The sequence below is a fragment of the Martes martes genome, assembly GCF_963455335.1.
Source record: "Martes martes genome assembly, chromosome: 9".
Classification (NCBI taxonomy): domain Eukaryota; kingdom Metazoa; phylum Chordata; class Mammalia; order Carnivora; family Mustelidae; genus Martes; species Martes martes.
Genome location: NC_137896.1, coordinates 72849908 through 72864697, shown reverse-complemented (window position 1 = coordinate 72864697; position 14790 = coordinate 72849908). Strand labels below are relative to the sequence as shown.

General features: G+C 40.8%; 1 protein-coding gene across 2 annotated transcripts in view; it reads right to left on the bottom strand.

Moving 5' to 3' along the window:
* The window catches only part of ACYP2 (acylphosphatase 2), a 175033-nt gene extending 172603 nt beyond the window's left edge, over positions 1-2430 (bottom strand). For both annotated transcript variants that reach the window (XR_013967341.1, XM_080812620.1), the window contains exon 1: positions 1984-2430. Coding sequence is in view for 1 of the 2 variants with exons in the window: in XM_080812620.1 (XP_080668746.1) it covers positions 1984-2134 (151 nt within the window). In the remaining variant the exon portion in view is untranslated. The remainder of the gene's footprint in view (positions 1-1983) is intronic.
* Positions 2431-14790: the final 12360 nt, after the last annotated feature.

Genomic DNA, 14790 nt, shown 5'->3' with positions numbered 1-14790 from the left:
GTATAAATGTACTCTTCCATTGAACATACTGCAAACTATGGGAGTTAGCCCTAAAGCTGATTTTTTAAAATCCCACTGCTTATGTGTAGTACATTTCTTTCTTATATTTGTAATGCTGCCCAAAATTGATCTTCACATACCACACAACCACCATATGCACCAAAAGTATAATTATATTGTTAAAATCAAGAGAAACACATTATATATTAACAGAAAAACACTGCATAATGGAAGAGTGCAGGTTTTAGAATTTGAGAGATGCAGGATCAAATTCCATTTGTCAACTAAGGACTTGTCCAACTTAGTGAACCTCTCCATTTCTGCTTTCTCATTATGAAAACAGCAGTGAGACATAAATCTCACAAAATTGTGATAAGGATTAAGTAAAGAATAGTAAGATGCTCAGCACATGGAACATACCCCATAAATGTCACCTGCACACACACATACATGCACTCCTTAATTACTGCCATTTCTATCCAAATGACCAAATATTTTGTCAGGTGGTCTCTGCCACCATTTTCATATTCCATTGCTTCCAATGACTTACTGCAGTTTTCAATCCACAATACCAGACCGTTGGGTGTACCCAAAGGCTTTCTATAGGGTACAAGGCCATGGATAATTTTAAGCAAATCGATTTCCAGATCTTCAACTTTCACATGTATTCTTTCCTGACAAGGCCCTGAGAAAGCACCTGTGCTCTGAGGTGGTTCTCCTTTCCTACCTTTCTTTTCACAGCTATCTCTGAAAGGAAGGCCCATCGAATTACAAAAAGCATACTCTTGCCCTTCTTTAATCTGACCTTGTGCATCACCCTGAAGTGTAAAAACCTCTAGTGTACCAAATTAGAGTACACGTCCTTTAATCAACGTTCCATAAATACCCCCAGATTTCTCCTTAAGGAATAAGTTTCCAATACAAACATTCCTTTTAAATTGAATAATGTTTATCATGTCTTTAAATGTATTTTTATTAACTTCCTGATAGTGTTCCAATAATAATCACAATAGCAACTCACGCCAGAAGGAAAAAAAAAATAGAGCTTTATGGCCAAAGAAAATCAAGAAAACATATCTAAATGTATATGTGTATATATACACACATACATACTATACATACATATTACAAAAAAAGCTTGATAGGTGATCGATAGGAAAGTCTCAAACGTAACAATGGGATAAAATTCTGTGGGGGAAGTAGAACGGAAATCAAACTCAAAAGAGGTAAGGTATGATGTAAAATTTCCCGACTTTAAAAAGCTTTAATTTAAATGAATAACGGTAAATAGTAAATCACCGCCATACTCACGTTCCATTGGATAAATTTGAGTGATTTAACATTTAGAAATAACAATAGTAAAAATAAGCCAGACATTACACGCTTTGCAGCTATTTAAATTTAGGATGAAACAAAAATTAGATAACTTAATTTTTTTTAAGAGCTACATTGGCGGGGCGAGGTAAGGAGTGTAATCTCCGGCAGAGTGAACCATCAAACATCATTGAGGTGTCCTTTCTGAAACTCAGGTCAGCCCAGTAGTTTTAGTGGCATCAAACGAGGACCGCTAGCTCAAAGGCCCTCTCCTCCTTTCCCACCCAACTTTGTTCTTTACTTCTCTGCCCGCCAGGCCCCAACCGCGCACCCCCTCACCCGGCGGGGCCCAGAATGCCCGGCGGTCACCTTTCTCCCTCCCCCTCACACCCCACCCCACCCCGCCCCCGCCCCCGCCCCCGCCCCCCTCCCCCTCGTTCTCCACTCTCCTACCCCGCCCACCCCGGCTCTACGGCGCAGGCGCGCTTCGCTTTCTCGGCCTCCCGCGCCTGCTGTGTCATGGCAGAGCGGAAGTCCCGGCCACAGCAAGTTGGGGAGCGAGTTGGTGGGGGGGGGGTGTCGTTAAGATGGGTGGCGCTTCTGGTAGCTTTCTCCGCGTCCTCCCCTAACGCTTCCTTGATCTCCCACTGTAGGGGGGCGGTCCCCTACCCTGCACTCTCCCGAACACTTCGTAGTCCACGGTTTTGAGTCGCCCGGCGGCAGACATGGCGGCGGCGGCGGTGGCAAGTCCTCTGCCGAGGAGCCGGAGCGGGATTCGGGACGCGGCCACTGCGGCAGCCAGGAGAGGGAGGGGGCACATGGGAGCTCTCGGCGCACCCCGCGCCTGTCACCGGCTCAGGACGCGAGCGCGCCGGGGTCACGCGTTGGAAGGCGGCAAATGAACGGCGGGTGCTGGGAACGGGGGCAGCTAAGGACACTAGAGGGAAAGAGCGGTCAGCCCCCGGCGCCGAAGCCTTCCTCCTTGCCCTGCCCTCCCTTGTGGAACCAGACTGGCCTCCCCGGGAGGGATGCGCCGGTTCCGCACTCCCTGCGATTCAGTTAACCTCGGGTCTCATTTCTCGGTGTTAAGTCAATAAAAGCCGGATTTCGTGCCCAGATGTCAATAGTTTGGTAACCAGACGTGATTGCGTTTGTAATGAGAGATCTGCTAGCTTGGTGGTTGAAGGTACTTGGTTAGTGAGTTGATTTTTATGAAATGTTTAGGCGACTGCCAAGCCTATTTGGCGATTTTGAGCCAATTCTTGTCTGCATCCTCTTCACCTCACTGTTGAGTCAGAAAGGTTTGGGGCCTGAATCCATATTCTTCGTCGATTGTGATATTTTCTAGGACGAAACTTAAAAAAATCTAACCTGTTCTATCCTAGTGGGAACGGGGAGGAAAGTAATCGTCTTGTCTGCTATTGACTCACATAGTTTTTTTATGGTCTTGATTGTTCAGTAACATCCTAGTTGCCTACAAGGTTAAGGCACTTTGTACTTAGAGAATTTTGCTTCATGGTGATTATGATTATGAAGTCTTAATTGAAAGCAACCCACCACTCTAAAGAATCTGGATACAGCTATTGATAAGCTGCTGTCTTCTAGAATTCCGAATCTTTCTACTTGTGAGAATTTGCATTTCTCAACATATTTGTTGGCTTCAATACCTTTCCATATTTCTCTGCATCTGGCCACAGAGTTAAAATAATCCTCTGCAATCTGATTCAATATTATGTGCCAGTTCTGTTAGGGAACACCAAAAATCATCCAAAACTTGTTTGGGATTTGGTTGAAACGTTTTAAAGTAAAATATATTCTGGAAGTGCTAATTCAGGTAATTTTAGGTAATGAAGATACTGCTTTATTGCAGAGACCTCACAACTTATGTCATCCTCTCATCTCCCTTCCAGTTTATTCCATGCAGATTCTAGAATCAACATAGATTTTTTTCAGTGGCTTTTCTTCAGAGTCTCTGCGTTGCATTCTGAATAAAACTGACGGTCTCCGGCCTCTGCTAACCTCTTATTACCTGCTTATCCTCATGCACAGATTATTCTATAGTTTATAAGTAAGGTATAGTCAAGGCACTTTGGATTTTTTACTTCTCTGAGCATAACCTAACCTTTAAAAACAAAAAACCTTCACTCTTGGATCTAGTTTATCTAGAATACTTCCTCCTACTCCCAAATCTTCCTCTATCCTGTTTAGTTGTCTGTTTAAGTACTTACCAGATTTCATCCTAATTATTTCATCCATATAATTATTTCATCCTAATTATTTAGTGTCTTCCCTACTAGTACTGTGCCTTCCAAGAAGTAAAACTCAAATTGGGTTGAGATCCTGTCACTATCATTAATCCTGTCACTGATAAGGTTGACATTTTCTTACTCTTGAGTTTTCTCTACATTTACCCAAGAGTAACCCTGCCAATTATTATGTAGCTTTATTGTAATTTTAGAAATGCTATGGCAACAATTAGATAACTGCAAATAGAAATGCATATAGCAACAATTGGCATTTGCTTAGCTAAAGTATTTTGGGCCTGTCAACTACAGAACATTAGTAAACGGGCATTTTTATGTACTGTTTCAGCATGGATTGCCAATAATATGTGATTATAATATGTGACCTTAAAAATTTAAAGCAAATATTCTTAATATTTAAGCTAATTCTAAATAATAGAAACACCCATGCATAGAGAATTTTTTTTAAATGGAGAAAACCATAACACAACCTTTATCATTTGTGTATTCTCTCCTACATATATTTTAAGTAGTTAAAAACATAGCATAAATTCAACTTTTATTCTTTCTTTCTCCATATTGTAGCCTTTCCAAAAAATATTTTATAAATTTCATGATTTTCTATTAGGTGGGTATAAGCATAAATTTACCTACTAAGTCCCTCTTGTTACACACCCAGGTTGCTTCTAATTTTTCATTACTGTAAAAAATATTATGAGGAAAATGTTCATGCACAGAGCTTCCTTCCCATATTTTTTAATTATTTAGAATAGAGTTAGAATACCCAAACTGTATAAATGTATACTGTTCTTGATACATATTGCCAAGTGGTTTTTCAAAGGGCTGCACCCATTTCCCTGTACCACTAACACCACCGTATGAGTGTATGACTATTTGGCTTCTGATGCAACAGATGTAAGCAGGTGCTTCACATACAATACATGATTCAATTAGAAGAAAATTTTTGTTTTGTAACCTGAGCAATAGCCTTATGATAACTAGGCTGGCTTTGTGTTATTGCTGGTTGAAATTAAAACCTAGAAAAATCAATCGGTTTCTTGAACCTTTTGTATGTGATGTAGGATCATGTTTAAGGTAATATATAGAAAAGGGAAATCCTGGGGCACCTGGGTGGCTCAGTGGGTTAAGCCTCTGCCTTCGGCTCAGGTCATGATCTCAGGGTCCTGGGATCAAGCCCCACATCGGGCTCTCTGCTCAGTGGGGAGCCTGCTTCTCCCTCTCTCTCTGCCTGCTGCTCTGCCTACTTGTGATTCTCTCTCTCTCTCTGTCAAATAAATAAAATAAAATCTTTAAAAAAAAAAAAAAAAGAAAAGGGAAATCCTGCCTTCATAATATAAGAGTAAAAAATGACTAAGCCCCAGAACCTATGAAGTAGGGACAAACAATATAGTCTCTGTACCCAAAAGACATTTGAACTGAGGAGGTTCCACCTATAAATCTTTAATTCATCACCAAGGGTCAGTTGAGTGTGATTTCTCAGAAAGTTGCCATTAAGGTATAGTTAATTTCAGGGACAACCAACATTACTTTATCCATCAACATATTTCTACCCCTGAAATAGTTTTATAATTATATTAAAAGAGCAGGAGTCAACAGAATACATACTCTTAACTTCCACAACTGAAGAGGCCTAAATGAACCAACTCCATGATTCCCTCATGGATGGAATACTTTTTTTTTTTTTTAATGGACAGAATACTGTATAGACAGTTGGTTAGATAATTTAAACTAAACTGGATTCAAGATCATTAGAGGTCAGACTATTAGTCAGGTGAGAAAGTAGCTAGTTTCCCAGAAGAGGCTTTAATCTCATTACAAATTATCAGAAAATTGCTTAAGCATTTTATCAGGAAAGCATATTTCTTCCCAGAAGGAAATTCTGCCCCGGTTTCAACCAATTTTTCTTTATCACAATCCAATTTGATATTCAAAACTCAGAAGTACATTTATCATTAAACTCACTTCCCACAGGGCACTTGGGTGGCTTAGTCGGTTAAGTGTATGCCTTTGGCTCAGGTCATGATCCCAGGATGCTGAGATCCAGCCGAGAGCCTGCTTCTCTGTCTCCCCCTGCCTGCCTCTCGCCCTGTTTGTGCTCTCTCCCTCTGTCAGATAAATAAGATCCTTTAAAAAAAAAAAAAAAAAGTCACTTCCCTCTCCTAGCTTGGTATTGCTTAGGCTAGAGAGGGGAGAGGACATGGTTGCTACTTCCCTACCTCAGTTTCTCCCTTCCTGCATGAGATTTGGAAAAAAGTCATACTTTCAGAATCTAGTTTGGGCTCTTCAGGTGTGGTAGATACTCAAAGCCAATTAGTTCTTGTGAAGGAACCTTTCTGGGGTGATTCAGAGCATTTCCCCCACCAGAAATTCCCAACTTTTGTTCTCCTGAGGGACAACGCCTATACTTTGGCTGTGCATACACACCCCTATCCCAACTTCTGTATTGAATGCTACCCATTGAATGCCATTGAATACCCATGAATGCTACCAACCCCTTTCTGCTGGGAGCCTAGCCCTCAGCAAGAAGGATGCATGGGTGGGATCCCTTCTAACATGAACACGGGACCAGATCCCTCCTTCCTGTCACATCTAATTGTGGGGCTCCTATCTCTGCCCTGCCACTGAGAAGTTGCAGTTTGCTCTGAATTTGAATACCTCTTTCTGCTGTCTTGGCAGGCATCAGACAGATCATCTCCAGCCACAGCCTCTCCTCTTTACCTTCTTCAGGTATGAACCAAATACTAGTCCCTTCTAGCTCCAAGGAGTAAATGCGAAGCTCTCAAAAAAAGGGGGGTCCTTTTAAAGACCCTCTCAAGTGGGCACGTGAAAACACCTGATTTCTCTCTCCGATAGTGGGAAAGGGGAGAAGAGAGAAAACCACAGCTCTCCAACCACTTTTCCTGGAAGAAATCCTCTCATGAGCCTGAGGTGGGTATTGGACTAAGGATCTTTTTTTTTTTTTTAAGATTTTATGTATTTATTTATTTATCCATTTGACAGAGATCACAAGTAGGCTGAGAGACAGGCAGAGAGAGAGGAGGAAGCAGGCCCCCCGCCGAGCAGAGCACCCGATGCGGGGCTCGACCCCAGGACCCCGGGACCACGACCCAAGCCGAAGGCAGAGGCCTTAACCCACTGAGCCACCCAGGTCCCCCTGGACTAAGGATCTTAAAGCCAGTTTTAAAACGCCCCCTTTGCATGACATGGTGGTGCAGTACCTTGCCTTGAAATGAGGTGTAGCTGTTGTTTTCAGTCTCAGGTCTCAGCTAAAACTGAGACCAAAAGTCCTACTTTTCAAATCAACAGAATTCCATATATAAACCCTGTTTGGATCCTGATTTGAAATTAGGAATCAACCAGATATTTTTGAGACCATTGGGGAAACTGAACACAGGTTGACTATTAAATATTACAGCATTACCTTTTTAATATAATCATGACATTGTGGTTGTAATTTTTTTAAAGGCCTTACCAAGTAGACGTGTATACTGAAATATGGAAGGGTGCTGTGAAATGATATTTGGGACTTGCTTTTAAACCCTCTGGCATTGCAGTAGGACAATGTAGATAGAAGAAACTTAGTAAGTTGGTGATAGTTAATGCAGGTAAGTCGTAAGTACATGGGGATTGGATTTACATACTATTCTCAAATTTTGTTATGTGTTTGAAATGTTTATGTAAAGTTTTAAAATAAAATTTAGGGGTACCTGGGTAGCTCAGTCAGTTGAGCATCTAGCTCTTGATTTCAGCTCAGGTCATGATCTCAAGGTCCTGACATGGAACCTACTTTGGGCTCCATGCTCAGTGGGGTGTCTGCTGCTCTTTGTTCCTCTGCCCCCCAGCCCCTGCCCCGCATGTGCGCGCTCTCTCTTTCTCTCTCTCTAATATTTTTCAAAAAATTTTACTTTAAAGATGAGAGAGAAAAGAGAGAGATAGGGGAGGGCCAGCAGGAGAGGGAGAATTGGACTCCCCATTGGGCAGGGTGCCCACTTCAGGGCCCAATCCCAGGATCCTGGGACCATGACGTAGGCCAAAGGCAGACGCTTTACTGACAGCCACCCAGGCATCCCTTTAAAATGTAAAATGTAAAAGAGTTGATTTTCAGTCTACAAACTATGTGATCAATGATCCTCAAAACTGTCAAGGCCATGAAAAACAATGAAAGCCTGAGAAATGACCAAGAGGAGGCTAAGGAGACATGCTGGTTAAAGGTAATGTATATTCTGGATGGGATTCTGGAACAGAAAAAGGAATTTAGGTAAAAACTGAGGACATCTGAATAAACTGTGGACTTTAGTGAAAGAGTAAGGTATCAATAATTGGCTCCTTAACTGTGGCAAATGTACATACTAATGGAAGATATTAATACTAGGAGAAACTAGGTGTAGGGTATAGGAGAACTCTCTTATCTTTCTCCTATCTTCATAATAATTTTATGATCTAAAGCTCTTCTAGGGGCGCCTGGGTGGCTCAGTGGGTTAAGCCTCTGCCTTTGGCTCAGGTCATGATCTCAGGGTTCTGGGATCGAGTTCTGCATCGGGCTCGCTGCTCAACAGGGAGCCTGCTTCCTCCTCTCTCTGCCTGCCTCTCTGCCTACTTGTTTTTGTTTTTTTTTTTTAAAGATTCTATTTTTATTTATTTGATAGATCACAAATAAGCAGAGAGGCAGTCAGAGAGAGAGGAGGAGGCAGGCTCCCCACCGAGCGGAGAGCCCAATGCGGGGCTCGATCCCAGGACCCTGGGATCATGACCTGGCCAAAGGGAGAGGCTTTATCCCACTGAGCCACCCAGGTGCCCCCTCTCTGCCTACTTGTGATCTCTCTCTACCAAATAAATAAATAAAATCTTTAAAAAATAATAAAGCTCTTCTAAAATTAAAATTTTACTTTTCAAAAGTCCATTTTAATATCCTATTATATATTTTCATAATAACATTTCAAAATAATTTCTCACGTAGTACGTGAACAAAATTATTAGTCAAAAAAAATTTTTAACTCTTTCATTAAATGGGCACATGATTTAAATTTTTAGTGATCTAAGTCAAGCTAAGATAGGACAAAACAATTGACTTTCAAGGCGCCAGATTAGGCCTTAACTGGTATAAAGAAGTACAAATAGATAATTAAATATAGTAATACCTCAATTAATGAAAAGAAATATAGTTTACTTCCAGAAGAAGAAAATATACAAAATGCATAAGAATATGTCTAGGTATGAAGAAACAGTATGGAAGATGCCATTATACTTAGCAATGAGTTCTTTAGAAAACAGGAAATATGTGTCTGTATGTCTTAACTAAGGAAAAGATACAGTTAAGATTACATAAAGAGAGAACGAATCCTAGATACTCTTGCTTGGACACTTAACAGAGGCATCAGATGACAAAGCCAGGTTTTAAACAAAGTATGCCCAGGCTCTGAGCTATAGCACCAAGAGCAGGAAGGGGAAAAAGGGTCAGACACTAACTTAGAAAAAAGTAGGCAGGGGTGCCTGGGTGGCTCAGTGGGTTAAAGCCTCTGCTATCGGCTCAGGTCATGATCCCAAGGTCTTGGGATCAAGCCCTGCATCGGGCTCCCTGCTGAGCAGGGAGCCTGCTTCCTCCCTCTCTCTCTGCCTGCCTCTCTGCCTACTTGTGATTTCTGTCAAATAAAAATAAATAAATAAATAACCAAAAAAGAAAAAAACAAAAACAAAAAAACTTCCTCAGAAAAAAGTAGGCAATATAGGCCCTTCTCTTCCTATTACTTCTCAAGCACAGAATTCATCCAGCCTTAGATTTGCTTTTCCTGTGGAAGCAAGAAGCCTATCTGGGAAAGACATTCTTTCGGATTCCTCCTTAGTTTACACACACACACACACACACACACACACACACCCAAGCATTTGCGCTCATTCCCTGAGAGAGAAATCACATTTACCCTCAGATCTGGGCTAGTGCCATCAAGGGTTCTACTGTCTTTAAAACAAATCTATTTCATGATGCACTTGGTAGATAACTGGGTTGGTACAGAACAACCATTCCAATCTCCTTCCAGCTTGCTTTCCTGTTCTGTAGAACTGAGACGCTTAAAGCTCCATCCCATGGACATTCTTGCAATTGGGACTCCTTATGTGATATAGGATCAACCCTCAGAAGTTATCATGCTGGATGCAGAGGGAGGGTGTGAGTGAGGCAGAGGCCATCTGCTGCTGGCTCTGTGATAAGCACAATCTGAGAGGAGTAGTTTTCCAGTGGTGGTGGTAACTGAGGTCACAGTGACTGGAGCTTTTTGGGCACCAGGAGGCAGGGTGCAGGACATGCATGTTACTAGTTAATATCATAGCAAGTGTGGCAGATTCTGGAGTAGCAATTCCCTGGATGTGGCAGTTTCCAGACCATGGCAGCTTCCTGACCGTGGCAGGGGAGACATGGTTTTAAAGCCATCTCAATTCAGCACATTTCCTGACTGCAAAAGAATCAGTAGCTCCCTTGGTGGCCCAGTGCTGCAGGGAAGGTCAATCCTGAAACCTCAGCCTCAAAGTGATTCTCAACCCTATATGCACATTAGAATCACCAGGGGAGCTTACTAATTATACACATACACATGCCTCCCCCACCCGACCCCCCAGGGTTTTGATTCAATATGTCTGCAGTAGATTCCAGAATCTATATTCTTAAAATCAACCCAGATGCTTGGAATATGAAGCTAAGGCTGAGAACCACTGACCCAGAGACTCTTTCATTAGCCAGTCAGCAACTCCATAAGCCATTTAATACTCAGTGTTAAATCCATTTCTGTTTAAACTGTCTAGGATGAATTATTTTTTCTGTAACTGAACCATGACCAGTGCAATGCCTGGGGACAAAATCTTCACAATAGGAGTAGATCAAAGTTTAAGCAGGATGAAAGTTCAAATATGCCACCCAGCCTCCTATCAGTAAAGAGGCATTAAATTTTCAGTGCTTACGAAGAGAAGAAATAAAAAGTGTAAGAATAAGCAAGCTGAGAACAGTCATAAAACTAAGCCTAGAGTTTTGAAATATAACTTGCTGTTGAGAGATTATAGCGTGAAGATTTAGGCAGCCTACATCCTGTAAATTAGTTACATCATGCTCATTTATTTTTGATGTCTACTTGCTTTGCAGTTGTACTTTTTATTTTGAAAGAAAATTAATGAAATGATAAATTAAAAATAACCCTTCCAAAGCCTAGGTTGATTGGATTTACTGTAATTTCTGGTCTGTTGCTGCCACCTACCATCTGTCCAAGGCAAGGCAGGCATGTGCAGGTGACTACTATTCCAACCTTTCTGGAATGTTAGTACCAGCTAAGTTACCACTGTTTCAGAGTCACACTACTAAAATACTTTAGGCGCATGCTGAATCCTAAATAATAAGCAGTTTCAGTGTTGTCAATGCTCTTTACTCAACAGATCACTTAAATATGAAAGGATCTTGATCATGAATTACTAGTAGATATGAATGTTATAGGTAAAGCAAAACTTATAAGAAAATCCATTCAGTAAATGCTGATTGAACTCCTACTATGTACAAGGCATCATGGTTTACAGTATACTCGTCTACTGCATCCTTTAACTTCCTTTAAAATCGTGTGTCTCAGGGTTATCTTGTTATACTAGTAAGATGGTGATTACCTGGGCATAGAAAACTTCTGCATCATGGAAATTTTTCATCTAGAATGATTTACTTTTGGGGCACCTGGGTGGCTCAGTTGGCTAAGCAGCTGCCTTCAGCTAAAGTCATGATAACAGGGTCCTGGGATCGAGCCCCATGTTGGGCTCCCTGCTCAGCGAGGAGTCTGCTTCTCCCTCTGCCTCTCCCCCCTGGCTTGTGCTCTCTCTCTTGCTCACTCTCTCTCTCAAATAAATAAATAAAATCTTTTTAAAAATAGGATGATTTACTTTTCACTATCATTTATAAAATCTTGTCTTATAAAGGTTGATAATAAAAAAAAGGTTGTTAATGAGATGAATATAATGTCAATAATCCAGCACTGAAAACATATTTTGCTGATTGAATATATATGGTTTCCTTTTGAGTGAGTCAATGGTACACTAAATTACATTTGCAGTAGCATTTTACAGTTACTAAGACACTTTTATATATGAGCTCCCTTTAACACTCACAGTAACCCTGAGAATGAAGTACATCAAGGCTATTTAGGGAAATGGCCTCAGGACATCCAACTGCTAGCCAGAGATCACCCAGGAACAGAACCCTACCTCGAACCTCCCCTTCTGACATCAGCTGAGTTCCTGAATCAGGTCGGCCCTGAGACCAACATCCAGATGAATGAGGCAATAAATCCCATATTTTGCTTAAGCTAGCTTGTATTAAGTCTCTGTCATTATAACCAAGGGACCTAACACACTAATATGTTATTTGTATTTGTCCTAACATAACTGAGATATTGATTTCCCTAAAATCACAAATAATAATGAGTATTATTGCTGATGTGCCAAAATAGAAACTCTCACACATTGCTGGTGTTTGGATACAAACATTTTGTGATTTGACTATCAATCTCAAAAGCCTTAAAAATTACACATACTTGGAGGAGGGAGAAAAAGATGACTAGGGACAACACAAGGGATCTTTAGAGTAGTGGAACTCATCTGTATAATATCTTAATGATGAATACATGGCATCATACATTTGTCAAAACCCAGAGACCTGCACAATACAAAAAGTGAAACCTGATGTACAATAGGGACTTCAGTTAGTAAAAAAGTATCAATATTCATTCATCTATTGTAAGCACATATGGACCACGCTAATGTAAGATGTTAAGAATGGGGGAATTCTGGGAGGGGGGCAGGAGGGTATATGGAAGCTCTCTATATTTTCTGCTTAATTCTTCTGTTGTCCTACAACTGCTCTAAGAAGTGTATAATTTTAAAAGAAAGAAAAAATTACACATGTATTACCCAGCTGTTCTGCAATTATAAATTTTTCCCAAGGAAAATAATGGGCAAGGATGCAAAGATATGAATAAAACAATTGTCATTGCAAAGTTGTTTTTTACTATAAAAATTTGGAGTTGGAATCTACTCGAATATCCATCAGTTTTTAAAGGTTACATACATTCCCAGGCAGTCTTAGAGAATGCTGATGTGGATCCAGGCTTCTTACCTAGAGTTCAGGATGGGCTGCAGAGGTACAAATGCTGACTCTCTCGTGGAGCCACTGGTGGGTTCTTTGAATGCCATGTGAGGCCCTGTCCCCACAAAGCTCTCTGACATGGGGAGTGCTATTAAAGTACCCGTGGAACTTGGGAAATTCCCATGCCCTGCTGTATCGCGGTGCCTTCTTTGGACAATTACTTCCAAGAGAGCTTAACCTCAAGTGCCTCGCATTCCTTAAAAACCCGCAAAGTCCTAGGACCTTCAAAGTCCAAACTTCCCAGCATGGTATTCTTGACCTTCCATTAGGTGGTTTGAGTCTACTCTTCCAGCCTAATTTCTCACTGACAAGGGGCAATTTTTTTTAATACTAGGTACTTTCTTCTATTGTGGTTCAAAAAAAATCATCCCTTATGAATAGCCTGATGATGAAATGGTCAATCCAAACCAGTTTAAAACATCATTCCTGGCATGTACCAAATACAAAGCAAGTTAAAATGTGGCATGATTTGTGCAATTGGTGGCATGTAAAAAAAATGAGAATCTTTTAATATGACACTAGAGGACATTCTTTGGTATAGGGGTTCTAACACGACCGCATAAAGAAGAAATCAAAGAGTTTTTTTTGGCTCTGCAGTTGAACTACGCCTGAAAAGCCACAATATTGTAAATGGGCATTTAATTTCTACCATTTTAGAATAAACTAATAGGCAAATCCCGGAAGACAAAATTGTGATTACAGGAAAAAAAATGTTATCCAGACAGAAAATTTAAAACTAGATTTACTGCCGATAGAGTTTGGGAAGTAAAAGGGAAGAAGAACAGGTGAAGGGGACCATCCAAGCACGAACACCCTCAATGACAGATGCTCTCCTGGTTGATGGAATGACAGAGGTTCAAGAATGCTGTCTCAAATCACAGAGGCGAAAGAAACAAAGATTCGTGACAAAATCATGTTGGCATAAGTGAGGCAGCGGAGGAGAGAGGCAGGGCAAGCAAGCTAAATTTGCACGCATCATGATGTCTAAATCAAGAAACATTCATTTAGAGATATCAAGGTAATCACGAAAAGAACTAAAAACAGGAATTGCTAAAAGTAGTTACCTCCAGAGAGCAAGTTAAAGGACACCACAAGGAAGCAATCAGTCAAATCCCGAATATGGGACATTTCGCAAGATGACTGACCTAGTTTCTCTAACAAATCGATGGTATGGGGGTGGAAATGAGTTACAGAATAAATGAAATTTAGGAGATGAAACAAATTCAATGTGGAGATACCATTTAGGATCCTTATTAGAATTATTTTGAAACAATTAGAAAAATTTGATTATGATTCGGATATAAGATGATGATAGAAGAAACCATTAATTTTGTTAGGTGTAATAATGTCATGGAGGTTAGGTTTTCAAATACCCTTGTTAGAAGCATCATGAAGCATTGCTACATAAAATAACATGATGCCTGGGCTTTGCTTTAAAATACTCTAATGCTGGGGTGCCTGGGTGGCTCAGTGGGTTAAAGCCTCTGCCTTCGGCTCAGGTCATGATCCCAGGGTCCTGGGATCGAGCCCCGCATCGGGCTCTCTGCTCTGTGGAGAGCCTGCTTTCTCCTCTCTCTCTGCCTGCCTCTCTGCCTACTTGTGATCTCTGTCTGTCAAATAAATAATCTTTAAAAAAAATAAAATAAAATAAAATACTCTAATGCCAATCTCCCATAGCCCCAAATATAGCAAGATGGAGAAACAAGACTGGGCAGTTGTTGATAATTATAGAAGCAGGGGTCATGGGGTTCACTGTATCATTCTCTCTGCTTTTATGTATGTATGTTTGAAATTTTCCAAAAGAACAAACTAATTTGTTTTTATATACATACATACATACATACATACATTTATTTTTAAAGCAGGTGTCTCTGAGAAATGTGATAGGGTTTGGAGAGCAGTGGAGCATGCAAGACTGTTTTGTGTTAGGGATGCCTGGGTGGCTCAGTTAGTTAATCTTCTGACTCTTGGTTTCAGCTCAGGTCATGATCTCAGGGTCATGAGATTGAGCCCCGCATAGGGTGTAGAGATTACTTTAAAAGACAAAAA